This window comes from Anas acuta, chromosome 10 (genome assembly GCF_963932015.1).
Source record: "Anas acuta chromosome 10, bAnaAcu1.1, whole genome shotgun sequence".
Taxonomy (NCBI): Eukaryota; Metazoa; Chordata; class Aves; order Anseriformes; family Anatidae; genus Anas; species Anas acuta.
Window position 1 is genome coordinate 12,703,960 of NC_088988.1, and position 23,381 is coordinate 12,727,340.

The 23,381-nt window shown below is 55.4% G+C and overlaps 2 protein-coding genes across 3 annotated transcripts in view; one reads left to right on the plus strand and one right to left on the minus strand.

Annotated features, from left to right (window-relative positions):
• Positions 1 to 9,943, minus strand: part of SF3B3 (splicing factor 3b subunit 3) — a 26,078-nt gene extending 16,135 nt beyond the window's left edge. Inside the window, exons 1-11 of the mRNA XM_068692995.1 lie at positions 9,729 to 9,943; positions 9,457 to 9,565; positions 8,234 to 8,560; positions 7,250 to 7,422; positions 6,751 to 6,892; positions 6,275 to 6,387; positions 3,932 to 4,069; positions 3,067 to 3,170; positions 1,732 to 1,897; positions 1,126 to 1,221; positions 542 to 614 (exon numbers count right to left, since the gene is read on the minus strand). Coding sequence (XP_068549096.1) covers positions 542 to 614; positions 1,126 to 1,221; positions 1,732 to 1,897; positions 3,067 to 3,170; positions 3,932 to 4,069; positions 6,275 to 6,387; positions 6,751 to 6,892; positions 7,250 to 7,422; positions 8,234 to 8,560; positions 9,457 to 9,526 — 1,402 coding nt within the window. The 5' untranslated portion in view covers positions 9,527 to 9,565; positions 9,729 to 9,943. The remainder of the gene's footprint in view (positions 1 to 541; positions 615 to 1,125; positions 1,222 to 1,731; positions 1,898 to 3,066; positions 3,171 to 3,931; positions 4,070 to 6,274; positions 6,388 to 6,750; positions 6,893 to 7,249; positions 7,423 to 8,233; positions 8,561 to 9,456; positions 9,566 to 9,728) is intronic.
• COG4 (component of oligomeric golgi complex 4) lies at positions 9,050 to 23,349 on the plus strand. Of its 2 annotated transcripts, none has more exons than XM_068693006.1 (19): positions 9,050 to 9,074; positions 11,845 to 11,927; positions 12,102 to 12,216; positions 12,756 to 12,930; positions 13,250 to 13,443; positions 13,589 to 13,694; positions 14,886 to 15,043; positions 15,505 to 15,560; positions 16,843 to 16,976; positions 17,718 to 17,836; positions 18,032 to 18,198; positions 18,789 to 18,954; positions 19,845 to 19,907; positions 20,338 to 20,454; positions 21,608 to 21,700; positions 21,911 to 21,994; positions 22,220 to 22,321; positions 22,392 to 22,520; positions 22,751 to 23,349. In XM_068693006.1, the coding sequence occupies exons 2-19, from the start codon at positions 11,905 to 11,907 to the stop codon at positions 22,883 to 22,885; spliced, it is 2,136 nt and encodes a 711-aa protein (XP_068549107.1). In that variant the 5' UTR covers positions 9,050 to 9,074; positions 11,845 to 11,904; the 3' UTR covers positions 22,886 to 23,349. The 2 variants fall into 2 exon arrangements, with proteins under 2 accessions (XP_068549107.1, XP_068549106.1); XM_068693005.1 differs by lacking the exon at positions 9,050 to 9,074 and adding an exon at positions 10,073 to 10,192.
• The last annotated feature ends 32 nt before the right edge of the window (positions 23,350 to 23,381 follow it).

Below are 23,381 nucleotides of genomic sequence, written 5' to 3' on the forward strand. Positions count from 1 at the left end.
GATCGGACTTCCTGGAACGCGCGGCGCCCTCCATCCCGCTGGGGTTTTGAATAGGCAGCGCGTCCCAGCCCAAACAGGCTGTTTTCTTCACAGACAGGCACGGAGGGAAGTAATAAAATACAGATACTGCCACCGATTTATCTGCTTTGTTCCGTAATTCGCATCCTGCTGCCTCGCAAAGAGCTGATTCCTGCAGTTGTCAACACCTCTGGAGAACAGCGAGCGCGCTCCAGCACACAGCAGCGCCGCTGCCGGCTGATGGCAGAGCAAGAACTCGTGGAAAGGGCGAGAAGAATTCTGGAGACGCAGCACAGCGGGCGCTGGGGGCAGGTGTTTCTTTGTCAGAGGGAAGTGGGACAGTCCTAGGGGGGCTTCCACCTACAGACAGGTGTTTCGATTCGAATTGAGTTTCAGGGACAGCACACAGCCACCGTACTGCACCCTTCCTACTTCCTCGGATAAAACTGCCCCAAAAAAACAGCAAAAGGACCCCAAAGCATGTCATCACCTCCCCGAGGTGATTTATGAGAACACCACCTACCTTCAACGTGCCTCCTCACGGTCCACACAGCGTTGGGGTTACCGGGCAGCTCCGAGACGGCCATTTCGGACACCTAGGAGGAAACGAGGACCAGGTTCTTTTGATAACAGATGTTCGGACTTACTGGGGGATTACTTACTGTAACAATCAACCCTTTTAAGCTTTCCCACAACCGGGAAGGAAAACTATCCAATTCCCAGCTCTGATGCTCCCCCCATGCCAGATGTGCAAGGGGGCAGAGCGCCGAGCAGCGCTGTCGCAACGCAAGGGCTCCAGCTCACCAGCTTTTACACGGGGTCAGCCGCCCCCAGCGCCGAGAGCAGCAGCAGCTGGCAGGGACGCTGCCAAAGCTCCAGCTCCAGACACTCACACGTTAGGGGAGACAAAATGCAGGTGGTGTACAGTCAGAACAAAAAGCCTTTGAGGCTGTGAGGGCAAACAGCACAGCCCTTCTACTTCTGAGGCACAAGCCTCGAGTTTTATTCTGCCTCCAGGCTACAACAGGAGGTAAATCCCCTCCTCACAGGGCCCTGAGATCATCTCCCCCTGCCTCCCGCTGTGTTTCTGAGGAGCTGCAGTCTCACCTCAAGCCCGTGCCTCAGAACCCTCAAAGAGGAGCGGGGCCCCCGGCCACAGGCCACGTACAGCTGGGGGGTGTCCTCGTTGGCCAGATCCGCGATCTGCAGGGAGGAACGGTGTCAAATCATCCGCAGGAAGAGGAAATAAAACTGAGCTCTGTGCGCCGTGCTACTGCTTTAATGCTTTCTTCAGCCACTAAAACCAGTGAAAACGCCACAGGGTGTGCCATCTGCTGCCCTGAATTGATGGCGAATTTTATCCAAACCCTCTGCAGAGGGGATGAGAGCTGGTTTAATGGTCAGCAGAGAACCAGCACAGGACTGCTGGCTGACACCGTACGTCCTGATGTGAATTTATTATCACCACAGGAATCAAAAGCTGCCAGACCAGGTACCAGTCGCAGGCAGCTGGCTGAGGATTTAGCAGGCCTGCTGTTCTATCTGCATTTAGTGTGGCACAGAACTTCTGGGAAGCTAGGATTAACGTAGCTCTGGTGACTGTGGTTACACGCAAATACTCTGCAGAAAAGCAGAGGGAAAAACATCATGCCTCTGCAATTCCTCCAAGTGAGAAAGATTTGAGTGGGAGGGAGCTCGCTGATGGCAACGCACCTGACAACACAGAATAGGAGACAAACTGTCCAACTCATCCACCAGCACCAGGTTCTTGAGGGGCCGTGGCTGGAAGAAGAACGTATCTCCTTCCTCAAGGGGCATGGCAGAAGAGAACTCGGGCTCCTCGTCGTCGTCGCCCAGGTGAGCTATCTGGTACAGGTAGCTGAGACAGAGAGCAAGAGCACGCTGAGCACAAAGCACAGGCTGCTCCAAGTCAGGCACAGCCAAATACTGGGCAGCAGGGTGGAGGAAATCCTCCCCTGTCCTACACAGCCATTAAAACTTAGCCTTAGGGATCGTTTCCTTGGTGACAAGGCCACGTTACAAGGAAATCTGATGGCTGCTAAATGAACAAATTAATTCGAGCTCTCCTTATCTGCAGCTGTCCCTGGAAAAGTATAGCAGAGTTTCGGTGTTTTACCTTGAGCCTCGGAGATGCTCGTGGTAGAGCCAGAGCACTGGCAGCTGCGGCCACAAACAGGGCCAACAGCTAAGACCGCAGCTCTGCAGTTCCCTGTTTTATTGGAGTACTCTCACCTCATTACTTCTAACCTCACTCTCTATTCCATTTTATGGGTCTAAATAACGCAACCATCAAGTTAAACTTCAGAGGAAAAATCGAATCCAGAAGGCCAGCAATTCAATTGCTGTTTTTAATATGTGCAAACGAACATGGCTTCCTCAAAAGCTTGCTTTATAAAACCAAAATCAGCCGCTCTGGTGAACCAGAGGGAGCTCCCCCGCGTGGCTGACTCTGCAGATGCAGCCAGAAGAGCACAAACCTCCATTTCTGTGAGCACACCGCTGTAAAGCCACCTCCAAAGTCTTTCTCCAATCTCTGGACTATTCTTGACCCCCCAAATACAAGACGAAGCCCTCGAGAATGATTATATTAAGAAGCGGGCCACACAGTTACTGATAAAAAAACCCCTACCTGCTCCCAAGTACGCCATAGGGTTTTGAGAGACTGTACTACACGTGCAAGTTCAGTGAAAATCAACCAAATGAACCAAAAGATAATTCATTCGTCAGGATACGACTGATCCTACATGAACCCTAAGTGCTCAGTTCTTCCAAAACCTGTTGCAGCAACATGTTATCTTCTGTCCTCTGCCCTCCAGTATTTAATCTGGATTGAACAACAAGAAAATTCCCCGTTCAGTCATAGCCTAACCCAATTGTTCTGCTCAAGCCATGTGAACAAAGCATTAATCCACTCATTAAAACAGAGATTGTCTTTTTATGTTCAGCAAGGGCAAGGGTTGGCTTGCAGTCCTGAACAGAAACAGGCTGTTTCAGGGGAAAAGTGCTGATGTGAAATTGTTTACTCACTGGTTTCCAAATTCAGAAGCCACAAAGAGAAAGCCAGTCTTCAGCACGCACATGGCAGCAGCCACAGGAACGGTGTCGAAGTACTTGAGTCGAATCTCTGTCACCTGAAAGCAGACGAAGACGTGACTGTGCTTGCAGAGCACTAAAGCCGCACATATCCCTCGATAAGAAAGCCAGGCCTTCTGCTTCATCCCGAGGCTTCCTGGCTTTTGAAACACTGAGTCATTTTAGAAAAAAATGAAAGGCAGATGTAGAAGTTAACTGCCTAAAAGGAAGAGAGAACTGGCTCTGTTTGCACATCTCTGCACAGCAGCCGTCCTCCCCAAGCGCACAACTGTCCCGAGCAAACGTCTGCATCGGGCACGGTCGCAGCACCCCTTGGTAAAGCATTCCAGAATAATCTCGAGCCACTTAGAGATGTTGCACACTCACTCTCTGTGCCCAATTTGATGTGTTTAGATGTAGGTGGAACTAAGATTTGACATACACTCAGGAAAAACAAGCACCAAGCACGTGATTCAGTGCAGCAGAGATCTCTTCACCGAGAAGCACCAGGGCAGGCAGCAGCAAGCCCCCTCCGTTCAGGTTTATTTCAGCTCACAGACCAGCAGCACCAAGGTGGCTATCTCAAGCAGCAACGAGATCGACTGCTGGGTATAAACAGCTCTGTAAACCTCATGCTGCCTCTGTATGAGCAGGGAGCCGTTACGGCCATGGGTGCAGCTGTTACAAAGCACACAGACCACACGCCACCACAGCTAAACCCAAACTATGAAGCATTTGTCCATTTAGAGAGTTAGGCAGAACAAAGAACCGAGGACTCTTTCGCAACGAGTGCTTTGTGTTGTTCTGCCACGGTGCTCACCATGTCTTCATCGGTCTCCAGAGTGATTTTGAAGATGTCTCCCTGCTCCGTCTGGGCCAGGAAGAAGAACATGGACTTGGTCTTGTGTGTGGCGGAGCAGACGAAAATCATACCCCTCTCCGGGTCGTCCAAGTCGTTCTGCCAAGAGAGCACGCAGGGGTCACTGGGGGAAGACTCAGAGCAAGCACAGCCACTGCCTGCAGAGCTCCCACCTCACGGATGCCCAACAACTGACCACACGGGGACAGGCTTTCAACCCCAGCACATCCCCTCCCCTGCAGGAAATACCTCCCTCAGGTGCTGTGCCTCAGCTCCCCCCCTCTTGCCCCTTTTGCCCTCCTCCTGGAGGGCCCTCTGTGGTGTAAATGCCTGAAGTAACTAGGAAAATAAAACTAACATTCACACTTTTAAGGAAAAGGTACAGCATTGAAGAGGCTTTCAGGGTAGGGCATAACTGCATTACCTGAGCGTTCCCTAGGCTCCCAACCTTAGATGCTATCGCGCTGGGGAAACTTGGTGTGCTAGCTCTAAGGTACACCACGGAGCGTGGAGTGGAGTGGAGACACCACGGCTAGGCTCTGTAATCAGGTGGGGCCTCGATTGTTCTTGTGCACAAAGCTGCACTTTTTGCCACCCTAAGCCAAAGACCTGTCATGTTTTGACAAATGCTGTACCCTAGTGTACTTTTTGCTCATTATAATACCATTATAATACCAAAACACACCTCCATCCCAAAAGCTACCCGCCTCCAAGGTGCGACCACCCCTCACTGAGCATGCGCCCTGAATTTCTCGGAGCCTATTACTTTAAACGGAAACGGGAAAACTTTACACCAATCATAACTAAGATATGCTTGACTAGAGCCACTCAAGCTCCAGCTAAAAGATAGAAAATAATATAAATTGGCCCAAGAGAGAGGGGATGTTAGGGAAGATACCATCGTCAGGGGAGATACCATCCCGAGGACATACAACATCCTTAGGACCTCCTGACTCCTGGGATCAGTCGACGGGCTGAGCCTCTCTTCCCCCCCCATTGGGACGCCTTTGGGTGAGATCTGAATATTTGCTTATAAATCTCTATAGAGTCTTTGATCCTTTTAACGCGTTTATTTCTAGGCTGCGCACCTGTAACACCTAGAACACCTAGAACACCTAGAACACCTAGAACACCTAGAACACCTAGAACACCTAGAACACCTAGAACACCTAGAACACCTAGAACACCTAGAACACCTAGAACACCTAGAACCCACACCTAGAACCCACACCTAGAACCCACACCTAGAACCCACACCTAGAACCCACACCTAGAACCCACACCTAGAACCCACACCTAGAACCCACACCTAGAACCCACACCTAGAACCCACACCTAGAACCCACACCTAGAACCCACACCTAGAACCCACACCTAGAACCCACACCTAGAACCCACACCTAGAACCCACACCTAGAACCCACACCTAGAACCCACACCTAGAACCCACACCTAGAACCCACACCTAGAACCCACACCTAGAACCCCTGTAACACCTGTGTATTTCATGCATACTAGCTTGCTTTTGCAGATAGTCACTATCACCGGCAATCCAAAAGAACCTGATTATCTGTTGCTGTAATAAACCATACTTGATTGCATTGTGATAGCTCTCATTAATGCAACTAGGGTGAGGGTGGTTATCCGTGATAGTTCAGTGTTCTGAATCTAACCAGACCCCCAGACGGTTAATGCATTGTTGGTGAATGTCTGAGCGGACCCCCAGGTGGTTATTACGTTTTTGGTGAATGTCCGAACGGACCCCCAGTTTTGGTGAATGTCCGACTGGTTCAGTACTCTGAATCCAACCGGGCCCGTAACGGTTAATCAGCTACACCCCTTTAAAGCGACACCCTCACATATCAGAGCCCAGGGCTGCATCCTGCGAGCAGCACCGAGCTTTGGCAGGTGCTCGGAGCTCTGCCAGAACCTGCAGCAGCAGAGGAGGAGGAGGAGGAAGAGGAGGAGGGAGCAGCCGAAGATATGACAGAGCTGCTGCCGAATTCACCCACACCCACGACAGCAACTGTCTGCAGTCATCCTCTCCCGCTGCCAGCGCTGCCTGATCAGAGCTTTTGTGGTGTCTGCAGCACGAGTCTCAGAGAAGAGACATGAATCCAACTCATCCCTTCAGGCTGCGCACACCCCCGTGTGCCCACGTGCAAGGGAGACAACAAACTGCCAGACCGGCACCCTCCCTCCTCACTTAAAATCCTCCCGACGCAGGCAGACACCCTGCATGCATTCAGCACCCTCAAGGATCGTCTCGCAAAAAGGGGAAGGGAGGAATCCCGGAGCTCTCACCCTTCTCCTAGGAATGGGGCATCTGATGTCAGGCTGGTCACCGAAGTTTTTGTATGTGATGTAGTTCTCGGAACAGATCAGCACCCCGCTGGGGCCGTCAGAACCACCAGGAACTGAAACACAACAAAAAAACGTTACCCTGAAGAGTCCTTGCCACGGGTCTGACTTACTGCTTGTAATTATTTTAATTGTCTTTAGAACCACACAGGTCCTGTTGCTCTGCATCACCCTGAACATGAGTCTGTTTTGACTGAGGAGAAAGAGACCCTAAACCAAGGGCTTGGAAGGAGAAAAAGATGCGATTTCAGACAAATTGCCTGCTTTACCCTTCACATCTCACTGTCCAGAAAGCCACGCCATGCCCCAAATACCAGCAGCCCATCAGTTTCCACTTGGGAACCTGCCTCCCACTCAATTCACACCGGTGGCTCCGACCAAACAGCCCCCAGGACCTACAGCAGCCCGGCGGCCAGTACCTGTTATAAGGAAGTTGCCGTGCTCTTCCAGGGGCTCGCTGTATTTCCTCACAACGTGGTTCAAACCCAGGTCCAGCTCGTAGAACGTCAACGTCTGCTGCGTGTTGGCTGCTGCTTCCCCTGTGGGATCGTTGTCTGCTTCCTGAAACAAACCACAGATTGCAGGATTTTAATTCTTTCAAGCCACCGATGGCAGAATACTTTTGGTGGAAGCATTCCGAAGCGCTGAAATCCCCACAAAAAAAAATCTACAAAAAAGATTCAGAGAAAGCAAACGTGCACATTTGCAGCTAAACAGCAAGACCCTGAGCAGAAGCACTGAGACAGAACAGAATCCCAGTTCTGACTGGAGGCACGACCAGAAGCAGGTGAGCTTGAGAAAGAAATTCCCTGGGACAGCAAAGGCAGGCAGCGCTCCCTGCCTTCACGGGAAAAGAAGGGAAAGGGCAAAGAGAAATAAAGCACAAGGGACAGCGAAGGGCAGCCGGGTGCTTCTCACCTCGTAATCCATCTCCAGGCAGGCAAACATCGGGTTCTCAAACCCCACATCGACTCCCACCACGTGGTAGACCAAGGTATTGGCCTTGTGCGCCTCCAGCGGGGAGGAGATGGTGAGGCGGGCGGCGGCGTCCCTGTTGAGGATGTACACCAGCTTCTGCTTCTCGATAGCGCCTGAAACGGGAGGGCGGCAGGGCAGTGGGGGCCACAAGGCTCCTCGTGCCTGCTTTCCCCTACACAGACAAACTTTGTGAGGAGGTGTCAGTGTTATTTCCGCTGCTGTGGGCACCCTGTGCCTCTAATTAACACCAAATGTTTAATTTTCAGTGCCTCAGACTCAAACAGCAGCAGAGCCCGCAGCTCCTTGATGCCTAACGCTGCTCTTGGGGCCTGCCCAACCCCATGCTCGCTCCCATCAGCACCACACAGGCAGAGGGAACTCACACACACGGTTTCTGCTCCCACACCATCAGCTCGCCATCCCTTCGGCTGCAGAAGCACAACCGTTAGTGACACTGGCCAGCTGACCGAGGAACTGAGACAGCTGATGATAAATTTTATCAAAAAATAAAAATAAAATAAAAAAGCCCACCCCAGGCTCCTCCTGCCTGCAAAGCCTGATCAGAAACGCATCTGGTTGTCCTCACAACTCATCTCGGAGAAGAGACATGAACTGTCAGCATCATTTCAGGCTGTAGGACCTCCTGGAAACCCCAACATTTCTCCTCGACAGCGTGTGCCAGGGCTCTGTGTGCTCACCGTGAGGCAAGCTGCCTTCCCAAACTGCTGTGGCCAATTAAGTTGTGGGACAATTAAGTTGTGCAGCATCAAGGAAGCAGCCCACGTGCCTGCACTCTCCCTGACATGCCTAACAAACCTCCTGAACACAAACACCCTGTTTACACCCGGCAGGAGCTCGCTTTGAAGCCTCCACCCCCCAGCCAGGCACACGAAACAGAAAAACCCAACCCCGTGGGCGACTCACTGATCATAACCGCACGGCCCTTGGGGTCCACGGCCAGGTACTGCCCCGGCACGATCCTGCGGCAGCCGCTCTTGCCGAAAGTCTCCTGGTGGATCTTCTCGAAGACGTTTTTGGAGGGCTGGTACTCCAGGATGACGATGCGCCCCGAGTCGCTGCCCACCACGATGTAGTCCTTGGTGCCTCCCGTCAGGCGGAAGGCCATGAGCGAGCGGATGACCCCAAAAACCTCCACGGTCAGCAGCGTGTGCACCTTCCCCGTGTTGGGGTCCGGGCGCAGCAGCTCCAGGATCTTGCCCCGGGACACGACGATTTCTTGCTGCTTGGTTCCTGCGGGGCCCGGAACGCAACGGGGTGAGAGGCAGCACGGCCTGAGGGCGCTCCCGGGCGCCTTGTGGTAAAAGCTTCTCGGGAATGAGAATTGAATGAGAATGAAATGACAATAACTGCAACTCATTAGCGTTTATTTACCGCCATAATTACTAATAAAAGAATGTAAAGTGGTGCGTTCACCACTAACAACGATGCTGGAGCATCTGGGAAACGATCACAGACTCGTAGAATATCCTGAGCTGGATGGGTCCCATAAGGAACATCAAGTCCAACTCCTGGGATTAATCTTTGATTAATCTTTACAAAAGCTTTTACTCATTTTGATGTATTTATTTTACTGATTTACACATCAATTATTATCATACCAACTTGGCTCCCGCTTACCACCTTAATGCCTTTTCATTATCACCCTTTGCTTAGGAACTTAGTGCCCAGCCTGCGGTGCCGGGGGGCAGGGAAGGTAGATTTTTGGGTCACTTTCCCATTTACAGAAAGAAAACTTCAGTGGCAGGTAAGGAGCTGGAAGCGAACGAAACGCCCCCCACCAAACTTCCCTCCATCCTTCCACAGGTCCCAGCCACGCACTTATGACAACAACAACAACAACTCCTGGGCACTCAATTACTACTATATGCACTAATTATGTACTAATTAAGTGCACAGAGACTTGTTCATTACGAACAATGATGCTGGAGCACCTGGGTGACGATGGAAACGCACCAAACTCCCCGTTACACCCCCAAACTTCCCTCCATCCCTCCACACACCCCAGAGGAGGCGACCCCACCGCCCCAAGCCACCCAGACCCCGAGAGCTCCACCACCCCGCGCCCCGCAGCCCCTTTTTTTCCTTTTTTTTCCCTTTTTCCCCCTTTTTTTTTATTTTCCAGCTACCTGAGAAGTTGCCGTGGATGGCATAGCTGATGCCCGTGGCGCGCTGCAGCGTCAGGTTGTACAGGAACATGGTGGCGGCGCTGCCCCCGCGGCCGGGCCGGGCCTAGAGCTGCACAGACGGGCACCCGTTAGACCCCCCCGCGGCCTACCCCCGGCCTAACCCCCCCCCAAAGCTTCCCTCAGCGCTATCCCCCCGCCGCCGCCCCCTATCCCCAAAATGTCGCCCCTCCCCTCTTCCCCCCGGTCCCGGGATGCAGCCGGAGCGGCCGTACCGTGCGGATGGCGGCGGGCGGCGGCGGATGGCGGCGGATGGGCGGCTGGCGGCCTAGGCGGGCTCCCCGCCGGCCCGCTCCGCCATGAGCCCCGCGCCTCCCGCCTGGGGGCTTTTTTCACGCGAGGCCCCCGCGGGTTGTGAGGGGAGGGCTGCCCGCCGCGCTGCCTGAGAGAAAATCCACCCCAAGCCGCCCTCTCCCCGCTCACGGAGGCTTCGAAAAAAATCCCCGGGGGTGTTCGGGGATTCAGGAAACCGGGAGGGAGGCGGGTGTGGGGTCGGTGGGCGGAGAGGGGCGGCGGGGGGCGGGCAGGCAGCGCGGGCAGCCCCGCGGGTAGGGGCGGGGAGGGGGGAGGAAGGAGGGGCCGAACCAAGATGGCGGCGGGGGGGGGCATGGAGCGGGTCCGGGCACTGACCGGGCTCGGGGAGCTGCAGGAGGCCTACGGGGAGCTCTGCAGGGAGGAGGTGGGGGATAGGGGAGGGGGAGGGGGGGGGGAGGGGGGAGGGGGAGGGGGGAGGGGGAGGGGGGAGGGAGGAAAAAGGGGGAAGGGAGGGAAGGGAAAGGGGAGAGGGAAGGTGAAGAGAAGGGGAGAGGGAGGGGAGAAGGAGGAGGAAATAAGGGAAGGAAGGAGAGAGGCAGGGAAGGAGGAAGGGAAGGAGAGAGGGAGAGGAGAAGGAGGGGAAAAGGAGGAAGGAGGAAAGGGGAGAGGGAGGGAATGAGGAGGAAAGGAGGGGGAAGGAAAGGAGAGGAAGGGGAGAGGGGAAGGAGAGAGGGAGGGAGGAAAAAGGGAGGGAAGGAAGAAGTAAGAAAGGAGGGAAGAAGGATAAAGGGAGAGGAAGAGGAGGAAGGAAATGAAGAAGGAAGAAAGGAGAGGGAGGGAAGGAGAGAGGGAGAAGGAGGGGAGGAGAAAATAAAGGGGGGGAAGGAGAGGGATGAAAAGAAGGAGAGGGAGGAAATGAGGAGGAAAGGAGAGGAAGGGAGAGGGAAAGAGGGAGGGAGGGAAGGGGAGAGGAAGGAGGGAGAGAAGGAAGAAAGGAGGAAACAAGGGAGGAAGGGAGAGAGGAAAGGGAAGGGGAGGAAGGAAATGAAGGAGGGAGGGAAGAAGGAAAAAAGAGGGAGGGGGGAGGAAGGAGAGAGGGAAGGAGAGGGAGGGAATGAGGAGGAAAGGAGAAGAGAAGGAAGGGGAGAAGGGAAAGAGAGGGAGGAAGGAGGGATAGGGAAGGAAGGAGAGAAGAAAGTAGGAAACAAGGGAGAGGAAGAGGAGGAAGGAAATGAAGGAGGGAAGACAGAAAAAAGGGAGGGTGAGGGGAGGGAAAAAGGGAGAGAGGAAGGGAAGGAGAGAAGGAGACAAGGAAAAAAGGGGTGAGAGGAAGGAGAGAGGGATGGGGAGGAAGGAATGAAAGGAAGGAGAGAGGGAGAGAAGGAAGAGGGAGGAAACAAGAGGGAGGGAATGAGGAGGAAAGGAAAGGAGAAGAGAAGGAAGGAGAGGAAGGGGAGAGGGGAAAGAGGGAAGGGGAGAGGAAGGAGAAAGAGGAGGAAAGTAGAGAGGAAGAGAAGGAAGGAGAGGAAGGAAATAAAGGAAGGAGGAAAAAGGGAGGGAAGAAAGGAGGGAGGGAAGGAGAGGGGAGGGAAAAAGAGAGAGAGGAAGGGAAGGAAGGAGGGAGAGAAGGAGGGAAAAAGGGAAAGGCAGAGAAGGTGAGAGGAAAGAGGAAAAGGGAAGGAAGGAGAGAAAGAAGAAAGGAGGAAATAAGGGAGAGAGGAAGAGGAGGGAGGGAAGGAGGCAAAGGAAATAAAAGGAGGAGAGAGGGAGGGATCAGGGAATTAGGAAGAGAAGAAGGGAGGGAAGGAAAGAAGGGAGAGAGGAAGGGAGGGAGGGAGGGAGAGGGGGAAGGAAGGAGGAAGGGAAAAAATGAAGGGGAGAGGGAGGGAAAGAGGAACAAGGGAGGGAGGGTCGCTCGGTGCAGGTGCAGCCACCAGGGCTGGGGGTGCCGGTGACAAAAAAAAATCATATTTTGGGGTTAAAACGAGAGCTTAGGAGCGGGTTCGCCGACACCTGAGCTCGAGGAAGCGCCAAAACCTCGCCTCTGGTGCTGAGCCCCTGCCCCTCGCCCCGCAGCAAGCCGTGCAGGAGGAGCTGGAGGCGCTGGTGGAGCAGCAGAGCGTGGTGGAGAACAAGATGATAGCCCTGCAGCGCATGGGGTCAGTGCCACAACGCCCTCCTCTTCCTCACCAGGGGGGGAAAGGGGCGTTCATCCCCCCCCACGGCCCCCTCCAGGGCTGCCTGACTGCAGCTTGGCTCCCGAAATAAAAAACCGGGGCTGGGTTTGGGGCGGGAAGGCAGCTTTTTAACACTTTGGTGTGTTTTGTGCGCAGCCCCAACCTGCAGCTGATCGAGGGGGACGCCCAGCAGCTGGCGGGGATGATCGCCTTCACCTGCAGCCTGGCCGAGAACGTCAGCAGCAAGGTCCGGCAGCTCGACCTGGCCAAGGTGGGTGCAGCACGGGGTTTGGGGCTCGGCATCCTCGGGCTGCGTGCCTGGGAAATAAACGGGGAAATAATGGGGAAATGGGGAAATCGGGGTGCTGGGAACGGCCTCGGTGCTGCTGGGTGGTGGCTTCTGGGTGTTGGAGAGAGTGAGAGTAAATAAAGCGTAGGATTTCCGTGTGGGGAGTAAATAACTTGGAGGATTTGCCACGTGGCAGCTGGCTCTGCAGCCCGTCCTCGTGGTTTCAGGGCAAGGAAGCTGGGGGTGGTGTGTGTCAGCCCTCTGTTCGCTGTCACCTTGCTGGGGGTGGTCGTTGTCCCTCGATACCCGGGCTGTCCTCTTCTTTGCAGGCTCAGAGGGTTTAGGTTCCAGCTGCTCAGCTCAAAACACGTCAAAATCAAATCATCAGAATCCATCAGATGCAGAGAAGCATCGCTTCCATCCGTTTCTTCCATCTTTTTCCCCTCGTGTTGCCCTCTCCATCCTTTCTTCCCGCTTCTCCTTCCCAGCAGGAGACCCCATTTCTTTTCCCTTCCTTCCAGAACCGCCTCTACCAGGCCATCCAGCGAGCCGACGACATCCTGGACCTGAAGTTCTGCATGGACGGCGTGCAGACGGCCCTGCGGGGTGAGGATTACGAGCAGGCAGCAGCTCACATCCACCGCTACCTGTCCCTGGACAAATCCGTCATCGAGCTCAGTCGCCAGGGCAAGGAAGGTGAGGGCTGCTCCAGGGGGGTTTGGGGGGGGGGGTGCCTCAGCTCAGCAGGCAAAGCAGGACACCCAAATATCGCAAACGTGGAGAATTAATTGAAGGAGAATCCTTAGCACAAGGTTTTTGATGGCAGCTGGGTGAAAAAATACAAAGGATAAAAGAAGAGAGGGAGGAATGTGATGGCTGCGGGGTGATACCGCAAAAAAAAACAGCTGGGCAGCAAGGAACGGGTTGGGTGATCCCTGCAGAACTGTCCTGGGTGGTTGGGTCACGTCCCCCATGTGAGAGCAACGTGCTGTTACCTCTGCCCTTCTTCGAGCAGGGGGCATAATCGATGCCAACCTGAAGCTCCTGCAGGAGTCGGAGCAGCGCCTGAAGGCGATCGTCACCGAGAAGTTCGACACGGCGATGAAGCAGGGAGACCTGCCCCAGGTGGAGCGCTTCTTCAAGATCTTTCCCCTGCTGGGCTTACACGAGGAGGGGCTCAGCAAGTTCTCCGAGTACCTCTGCAAGCAGGTGAGGGCTTCTGGGGCTGCGAAACACGCAGAGACCTGATCGTCTCCTGGGGAGAGCAAAATCCAACCTTGGCTGTGGCTTATTCGTCTTTGAAGCCATCGCTGGCCTTCAGCTCAGCTCTCTGCCTGTCCCTGCTGTCACACAGGTGGCCAAAAAAGCAGAGGAGAACCTGCAGCTGGTGATGGGGACAGACATGAGCGACCGTCGGGCTGCTGTCATCTTTGCAGACACCCTGACGCTCCTCTTCGAAGGTAATCTCCTCCCTCTTTGTGCAGCTGGCTTGGAAGCAGTCTGTGATGGGATCCATCAATTTAAACACTTCAGTTTTAATTCCAGGGGAGCATAAAACACCCTCTGAGCCACGGGAGGGGCACGCTGGAGGGATGGGGACACAGACAGATGTTTTCCCAGCCAGGAGAGGGCATTAAACAAGCATCTGTCCTACCCACAGCGTAGTGGGCTTGCAGAGGAATTTTTTGGCTTCCTCCAGGAATCACTCTTCTTGTTCCCTGCATCCTCAAGATGTGTGAAAACCCTGCAGGGTTTTCAGGCGTGCAGCTCCCAGACAAACAAATCAGACCCCTAAAAGCTGAGCAGCTGTTGATGGCCCCAGGCCTGGCTGTTCGAGGAGGGACGTGGCAGCTTGGAAAGGGAAAGGAGGAGGGGGAATACGATTGCTGTGTGGGAGTGTCGCCAAGGCAGTAACTGAGATCCCGTACTGATGAACCCTCCTCCTCTATTGTGCCCGCTGCAGTTCCAGGCTGTGGCACTGCCAAGTCGCTGCCAGCCTGGCACCGTGCTGCTGCCGAAGGTCCTCAAAGCCAACTGGGCTTTCCTGGCAGGAGTGCCAGAAGTGGGAGCGGCACTAAGTCTTGAGGCAGAGGGTTGGTGAGAAGGAAGCAGCCTTGGAGAGAGGCTTCCTTGGAGAGGAGCTTTGGCTCTGAGCAGGTCCTGCCCTCACTAGTGCACGATGGAGAGGAGCAGAGCTTTCCTCGTGCTGCTTTTCCGAGCAGTGATGTTTTATAATTTGATCAGTGCTGGATGTGGCTGGCAGCTGCGTGCCCCGCCAGGTTCAGCCTGGACAGCGTCCTGCTGTGAAAGCTTCGCCCTTCCACACCTTGCACCTTGCTGGGGGGGATGCAGCTGCCCACATCCCATGGCAGGAGCTCTTCAGAGGTGGCTTAAACCCCGGGAGATGAGCACCACAGCCTTGTAGTAAGCAGGAGGGAAGCCAGAAGGCAGCGCATGCAGAGGGAAAGTGCTGTGGGAGAAGGGGTGGCGATGACAGAAAGCCCCTGGAGAGTGTGACCTGTTAATCCAGGCCCTGGCTGAGGACCTGTACGGCTCTGCTCTGGGTCCAGCCTGAAGGAGAGCTCCTAACGAGGCTGCCCCTGGCTCCTGGGAGAGCTGGGCCCACCCGGTCACCATCTCTCCTCCCGCAGGGATCGCTCGCGTCGTGGAGACCCACCAGCCCATCGTGGAGACCTACTACGGGCCGGGGAGGCTGTACACCCTCATCAAGCACCTGCAGGGAGAGTGCGACCAGCAGGTGGAGAAGGTGGTGGAGAAATTCGTCAAGGAGAGGGACTACCACAGGCAGGTAAGAGTGGGTTGATCCTGCCCCTCTGCGGGGCCCTGCCTGCCCTAGGGGGGGAATTTGACCTCGTGTTTGGGCAGAAACCTTGCCTCACTCCATCCTTGTGATGGTTGAGGTGCTCCAGCCTGTAGCTGTCCTTTCTGTCACAGAGGAGTCACTGTGAGCGTGATAAGCAGACCCTGGGCACAGATTTATGTCCGTGAGGGTCTGCGGGGTGCTCTCAGCACACCCTGCCTTGCTCCTGCCCGAGGCAGGACTGCTGTAACATCTCACAGTCACATCCCTCGGTGCCTCCGTCGGTGTTCCCATCCCACAGCCCTCCCTGGCAGGCTCAGCTCTGTCCTGGAGGTAGTTCCCAGATGCAGTTCCCGGAGTGTCATCCTCCCTGGGTCACAGCACAAGAAGGGGCTGTTAGCTTCAGGTCAGCAGCAAACGCTGCGATGACTCCCATTTTGCACTTGCAGTTCCAGCAAGTTCAGAACAGCATGATGAGGAGTTCTGCGGAGAAGATTGAACCAAGGTAAAACAAAACCTCCTTCTGCTCTCTCATTTTCACTCTCATTTAGAGAACTCTTCCCATCTTCCCGAGGCTTTGTGGCTACTGAACCTTAGCGTCCATGCGCTAGGTACCCCTCACTGCCCTTTAATAAAGGCACCTTCCATGGTGGTGCTTTATTTTGCTGACTCCTTATTTGAGGTCTCAGCCTTGAACGTTGCTGGAGGGCTGGGAATATCACCGTACTCAAAGCACTGAGGCTTTATTTGGCTCTTCCACCACTTGTTGATGGGCAGAGTGCAGTCCTTGGAGCCCGTGAACTGGAGCAGCTCTCCGGGCAGATAATTCATGGCGTAATTAGGAATAAATTTTTGGGTCCTTTCAATCTATACTGCTGCTGTGGTGACGCTGTAACACCGGCGTCTTGGTAATGAACTCGAGCAGCCTCAGTCTCCCTTCTTGTCTTTTTTTTTTTTTCTTTTTAAACTGCTCCTGCCTCATTTCCAGAAAAACACAAATCCAGGCCCAGGAGCACGTGCACGGAGGTGGCAGGGACCGGGCGTTTCTAGCACCAGCCACGCAGGGGCCAAGACTCAGAGCAGAACCGAGGCAGGGAGGAGGCTGCTGGAGGGCTCTGGTCTGACCTCCCGCTCCACACAGAGCTAATTTTGAGGTTGTCAGATTGCTCACCTTCCTGCAGTGATTTTATCATCATATTCTATGATGATTACCATAGACGGTAAGCCCCTTAAAAGGCAAATCCCTGAGATGGCAGCTGGCCCGTTGATCATGAAAATAAAATGGGAAATAATCCCCAGGTGGGCTGGCGTCTCTTACTCAGGAAGATCTTCCTGGAATATGCCTGTAGGATTTTTTTTGGTGGCTTCCCCCACATCCGAGGTCCGAGCTGCGTGCTTGGTGCTGGCAGAGTGCTGTCTGCCTTAAAGATGCGAGTCTCATGGCTGGGCACAGAGCAGGGAATTGCTGCTGCTGCTGCAGGAACCTGCTGTAAAGCAGCTGCTGCTGGCCTGGTTTGCCACCGGCTGCCTGACAGGCAAGCTGCTGAGCCAATCCATCCTGGTGGCACTCGGCTGCTTCCCAGCACAACTCATCCCCGTTTAATTCAGCGCACGGTGGCGAGCTGTCAAGGCTAGGAGCAGCTCTCCACGTAAACGAGCTCCCCAAATATCCTTCCAAGCATGGGCAGCATTGATCTCGGAGCAAAACAGAGAGCACTTCACGGGGAGAGTGGGTGTCCCTGCGCTCGATGTCTTGCTGCCCTGACTCTCGCTGTGCCCCCTTGCAGGGAACTCGACCCCATTTTGACAGAGGTCACCCTGATGAACGCCCGCAGCGAGCTCTACTTGAGGTTCATCAAGAGACGAATAACGGCGGACTTCGAGGTGGGAGACTCCATGGCCCCCGAGGAGGTGAAGCAAGGTAACGCCGGCAGCACCGACGCCCGTGGGCTCTGCTTCTCGTGGAGCTGTAGCACGAGGGGTCAGGGCAGCGTGGCACAGCTGCAGGGCCTCCCCAAAGCTGAGCAGTGAGCTTCCTGACAAAGCCCTACCCTAACCGTCCTCTGCACGGGGGCTTTTCAGACTCTGGTACATCTTAGTGAGGGAAGTTGGTTAGGTCACACAGGCTGCTACAGCTCTGCCAGGAAAAAAAATATCTGGCTGCTGCACCAGGTGGCAGCACCCAGGCGCTGTATGACCACGGAGGAGGGCAAGTTGAAGGGAAACTCTTCGAGAAGATCGTGACCAGCAGTTGGCATCACCAGGGCAGGAGGCGTTCCCTGGTCGATGTTCTAGTCCAACATCATGGAGTTATTCCCTCTAATAGGAAACCAGCCTTAGGAGTGACTGCAGAGCAGAATAAACAACGTGCCCAAAGGAAAGGAGGGCCCTTTGGTCACCGTAGGCACAAATGCTAAAGGCAGAGGCTGCAGGGAAAACAGGTTAAGATTTTTGGTACTCCTTGGAGCTCTGAAATCAGGTGCATCCCCTGCAAAAGTCAGCTCAGCTCTTCCAGCTCCACGCTTTGAGGCCTGTGGTTTATTCCAGGTTGAGCTTTGCAGGTGTGTGCCCATCGGGTTCCCCCTCAGACAGGCAGCGAGGGGTTAGGTGGAGCTGCTTCCTGGCCCTCGGTCCAGCTGACGGTTCCCTCGGTGTTCTGCAGAGCATCAGAAGCAGCTGGACAAGCTGCTCAACAACTGCCTGCTGAGCTGCACCATGCAGGAGCTCATCGGCTACTACATCACCATGGAGCAGTACTTCATGAGGGAGACCGTCAACAAGGTGAGGCTCAGAGGGCGTTTGCAGCAGCCTGTGCTCCGTGCCCACACCTCCAGGAGGCCCCAGGGAGGGCGATGGGCACGCAGCAGAGCTGTGGTGGTTGTTGGGAAGGTCTGCCAGGGCCCCTGGCCTTGGAAAACAAGCGGGCTCCTCTCTTCCCTCGCTGGGCTCAGGGCGCTGAGGCTGCTCTCCCTGCAGGCTGTGGCCATGGACAGCTACGAGAAGGGGCAGCTGACCTCCAGCATGGTGGACGACGTGTTTTACATCGTGAAGAAGTGCATCGGGCGGGCTCTGTCCAGCTCCAGCATAGACTGCCTCTGTGCCATGATCAACCACTCCACCACCGAGCTGGAGTCCGACTTCAGGTGAGGAAAAGACACCAGGTTCATTGTAACCTCCCTTTGTAACCTCCCTTCTCCTCGTGTCCTGCACACTGTGTGCTGTCTGATGGCCTTCTGTGCTCTCTGCCTTTGTCCCTCTGCTTTGTCATCTCTGGAAGGCGCTGGTAGGAAGCAGTGCTGGGCGTGCTTTCCTCCCAGCAGCAGTGCTCACCTGTAGGACAGGCAGCCACGGAAGAGAAAAAGGAATTTGATGGCACCGTGGTCACCCCCAGGCATTCTCTGGGTTGCCCGTGGGCCTGCTTGGTTGAATGATTGTCCGATGGGCTTTGGGGTGAGCCTGCTGAAATTGGCCTGCTGCTGTTTCTCATCCCAGTGTGGGAGCAGAGAACTGACTGAAGCAACAGATTGCTGGCAGGATTTTGAGGAAATATATTTTAAAATTATTTTTTAACCTCAGCCTGGTGTCTTTCAGATGATGGTGGCAGGAGATACCTGCCATCCTCTGTCCCTCTGAAATTCCCCTTCCCTTTTCCAGGCTGCAGCTCAGCCCAGCACGGCTCTGTTGCTTCTTGCAGTGCTTGCTCTAAGCCCCGTGTGTCCCGTTTGCCCCGCAGGGAGGTTCTGTACAACAAGCTGAAGCAGGGCTTCCCGGCCACCACCTTCCAGGACTTCCAGAGAGGGGTGACCAGCGCCGTGAACATCATGCACAGCAGCCTGCAGCAGGGCAAGTTCGATACCAAGGGCATCGAGAGCACCGACGAGGCCAAGCAGTCCTTCCTGGTGGGTTTGGAAGCTGTCCTGGTAAAAGAAGAGTTGAAATAAGGGGAAGGGCGATGGGGAAACTCACGGGAATGGGATCAGTGCAGCTGTCACAGTCAGAGAACCTGAAAACCTGTTTCAGGCAGCTTCACCTTCCCCTAGATGAGAGAATTTCCTGGCCCACGCTCAGCACTCTTCAATCCTCGCTTACCAGATGGGAAATTTTCCATTAGAGCAGGGTTGTCTGCTCCCCTTGGCATGCAGGATCCTCCTCTTGCCTTCTAACAGCAGCACCACAACTCTGTGCTTGAGCTGGCCAGAGCACAGCAGTGAGTGTTACAAATTCCCAGAGAGCTTTTGGAGGGCTGTTGCTCCTGTCCTCTGCAGCACAGCGTGTCCTTGCCTCTGGTGGGGACAAGACCCTGCTGGGAGGGGATTTCTGCCTGGGTCTGCTCCCTGCTTTCAGCCGGAGCTCCTGGGAGCGCTGGGGAGGAGCTGGCTCAGCCATGAGCTGCTGTGAGCCTACTGCACAGATTCCCTGGGCCTCCCACTGTACAAGGAGAAGAGGGAGCAGGAGGGACTGCTTTCGTTTCATTAAACTCGGTTATGGGTTTCGTGATGCAAAGCACTTGGAAGCGTCAGTTCTCCCTTTGGAATTCATCCTTCACCTGTCAGCTCGCCTCGTTCCCCCGGCTGCACAGAGCCCGGCCTTATTCTGACAGTCAGTTCGGCTCCAGCAGGTAGAGAACAGCCTGTTCGGGGAGGAGCAGATACTCGGCTGGCAGGAGGGGTGCTGAACTGTTGTTCTTCCCCTCCAATATTTCCATTTCAGGCTGTAGCTGTGAGCAGGGCACGGAGCAAGAGATGGGAAATTCCCGTGGTTTCTACTTGCCTTTCTTTTCCCTCCCCAGGTGACCTTAAACAACGTGGAGGTCTGCAGCGAAAACATCATGACCCTGAAGAAAACTTTGGAGGTGAGGTCTCGATTGTTTGCTCTTTTCTCTCTGATCAGACTCCCGCGGGGTGGGGTAAAATAAGCTCTCTGGACTTGCTGTGCTCAAACTCCTGCTATCTTCGCCCTCCAGCCGTAGGAAAGCAATTTTGAGCTGGCAGAGCAATCCCTGGCTGATACCTCAGTGGTGTAGCTCAGCCTGGCTGGAAATACCAGCTCCTCTGTGGACCAAGCTGGCAGTCAGTGCAATAAAACCATTTTATTGTGGTTCCCTGGTGCTGCCTCAGGTAGCCTGGGGCTTCCTTTCTTGCTGCTCTGTCCCCAGCAGCTCCTGCCTTGTTCTTGGTGGCTGTCCTGAAAACTTCAAGCCCGCTGCCAGGGCTGGGCGGTGAAGGGGCAGAGGGGAGCCCAGGGGATTAACGAGCAACGTGCCCGGGGGTCTCTTCCCGCAGAGCGACTGCGCCAAGCTGCTCAGCCAAGGCTTCGGGGGCGAACAGGCACAGGCCAAGATCGAGAGCTGCCTCTCCGACATGGCTGCGGTCTCCAACAAATTCCGGGACCTGCTGCAGGTGAGTGCAGGGCGCTGCTGCCGGCCAATTCGGGGAGAGGGGAGGCAGCCCACGCCTGGTGGCCCGCAGCGAGGCCGTGTCTGGCTCCTGGTGTGCCGGCTGAGGGGTGCAGATGGAACCAAGCAATCCATTTTGAGGCACACAAGCGGATCCAGCCCGTGTGCACAGCTGCACCAGCTGGCAGCCGGGTGAGAAATGCTGGAAGCAGCTGCAGAGGCAGGAGGAACATCGTTCCCTTTGTCTTTGCTCAGCACAAAGCAGTGGTTGGTTGGTTCAGCGTGTTCAGGAGGAGAAATACTGGTGGCTCCTCCGTTCTCCTTGTGACCCAGCGTGCTGTCAGCCTGTCCCGAGCCCCATGGGGCAGAGGGAAGAAGGGCTGCTGGTAGAGAAGATCACAGGAAGATTACCAGTGAACCTTCATGAGGCCTGTGGTCAGCACTGGAATCAAACAGCTCGCAGATAAGGAGTAAAACTCTCCAGTCTGGTGTTAGTGCAGTATTAAAACTGTCTGCAAAGCACTCAGGAGGCTGAGCAGCGAGCTGCTGCGCTGCCTGAGTCACGCGCACATGCAATTTGCCTTGGAAAAGGGCAATTGCCAGCAGGGCCTGCTCAGAAATGCCAATTTGAGTTAAAAACTCTCATCAGATGCCAGGCAGCGTTGGTACCTGAATAGCTTCGTGCTGGGTGAGCTTTCTCGACATCGTGCTGAGCTAAATGGGGTGGCTGGCAGGAGAGGGCTTGCAGAGAGCTGTCGAGCAGTGGAGCGGAGTGAAGAGCCTTCACTGACAGCCTGCTGCTCGGGGGAGAGGGCGCGTGCTGGGGCTGCGATTAATTCGGGGCACCACCTCTGCTCGCAGCTTGTAGCCTCCTTTCAGCTTGTCCCACCGTGCTGGGGGTGGGAGGCTGCAGCTCAGCCCCATGCAGCCTCAGGGCCGATGTCCTTCCCCTTCTTGTCACTGTGGTGTCCTCAGAGCCACGCGGTGCTGGAAGAGCGTGGGATCTGGCTCCAGCTCCAGGATTTTGGGTTCATTTTCCTGTGGAAGGCTGCGGGTCGGTTTTCCCAGCTCGTGCTGAGGATGGAGGCAGCCTGGCTGCAGAGGTCGGGTGTTGTTGGACGTTGCCTGTGCTCAGTTCCCTCCTGTCCTCTTCTCAGGAAGGCGTCAGCGACCTGAACAACACGGCCATCAAGCCCCAGGTGAAGCCCTGGATCAACCTCTTCCTCTCCATCTCCCACAGCATCGAGGAGGTAAGGCTCAGCCCCTCTGCTTCCAGCTCCCTTCTGCACTCTCCGTCAGCTTTCTGCTGTTCTTCAGCACGGAGAAACAGTGAAATACCCAGACTTTGCTCCCCAGCCCAGCCTGGAAAGGGGCCACTGGCTTGACAGGAGCTCAAGAAGAAGCCCCGTGTTCACGGCAGGCCCCCTAAACAAACAGCCCTTCTTGTATCCCGCTGGCAGGAGGAGTTCAGCGAGTACGAAGCCAACGATCCCTGGGTCCAGCAGTTCATCGTCCACCTGGAGCAGCAGATGACAGAGTTTAAGGTGAGGAAAAAGGGGTGTGGGGCGGATCCAGCAGCCTGCCAGCCTTCCACCAGGCATCTCCCAGCTCTTCCCCTGCTCGGTTTCTTGAACCCTGCTCAGGGTTCAAACCCCCCCCTCGTACCTGGATCACTTCTGCCAGCGCTGTCTGCTCACGGAGTGTGGAAATAATGATGTTCTTGGTGTGAAAGCTCTCCTAGAACTGTTCTTTTTTCTTTCTGCTCCTAGGCTGGCCTGTCCCCCGTGATTTACGATAACCTTACCGGCCTCATGACCAGCCTGATAGCCACCGAGCTGGAGAAAGTGCTCCTCAAATCCAGCTTCAACAGGGTAAGCAAAACGCTGCGCCGGGGAACATCTCGGCGCTGTCCAAGCCGTGCTAACAGAGCTCTCCCCGCAGCTGGGCGGGCTGCAGTTCGACAAGGAGCTGCGGTCCCTCATTGCCTATCTCACCACCGTCACCACCTGGACCATCCGCGACAAGTTCGCCCGCCTCTCCCAGATCGCCACCATCCTCAACCTGGAGCGGGTGAGCTGCGCTGACGGTGTTTTTTTGGGGTTGCAGGAGCCCCAGCTGGGCTCCGTGTGGTGTCCTGGGCTCAGCCAGGCGTTGTCACACATGTAGGGATGAGAAAAACTGGGAAACTCACCCCAAAATTCCATGGGTGTTTGCCTGCGGGGGGGTGATGGCAGGAAATCCTGCCCCTCCCAGTTTGAACTGGGCCAGTTCCTGCAGCTCTCTCCCCTTTTTCCCCGCAGGTGACGGAGATCCTGGATTACTGGGGCCCCAACTCGGGCCCCCTCACCTGGCGCCTGACCCCTGCGGAGGTGCGGCGGGTGCTGGGGCTCCGCAAGGATTTCCGTGACGAGGACATCAAGCGCCTGCGCCTGTAGCTGCGCCTGGCCTCAGCACAAACCCCTGGAGCCAGCCCCCGTCCTCCCATTTCTGTGAGGTTTTGGGGTGGTGCCTGCCCTTCTGCTCACCTCCCTCAGAGCAAGAGGCTCTTCGGGGCACGGGACGGAGAACCCCTGTCCTTTTGCAAGAGCAGAAAGAGGGCAGCAGAGGAAATCTCTCACGTTGAGAGCAGCTGACACTAAATGGGCAAGTTTTTAGGGCCAGGCTGGTGCTAGCACGTGGCTCTTCATCCCCCGGGGGAGGCCACAGGAGGCTGGAGAAAGCTGGGGGCTGTCAGAGCACCGCTGAGCTGCACCCCTGGTTGTGGGGCTGCTCTCCCTGGGGGAAAGGGAAGCCTTCCTGGGGGGAGGGCGCTTGGAAAACCATGAATTTTCCAAAGAAAATGCGCTGTAGGAAGCAGGGCTGTGTAAATAAACCTCGCCTGGCTGAGCAGCGAGCTTGAGATCTGTGTGTGTGTGTGCCTGGAGGGGTTTG

Bases quoted from the DNA above. Each gene is read 5' to 3' on its own strand.
- COG4 (XM_068693005.1), top strand. From the start codon at position 10,103: ATGGCGGCGGGGGGGGGCATGGAGCGGGTCCGGGCACTGACCGGGCTC. The intron at 13,695-14,885 runs GTAATCTCCTCC...CTCCTCCCGCAG, and splicing joins CCTGACGCTCCTCTTCGAAG to GGATCGCTCGCGTCGTGGAG. The intron at 15,044-15,504 runs GTAAGAGTGGGT...TTGCACTTGCAG, and splicing joins AGAGGGACTACCACAGGCAG to TTCCAGCAAGTTCAGAACAG.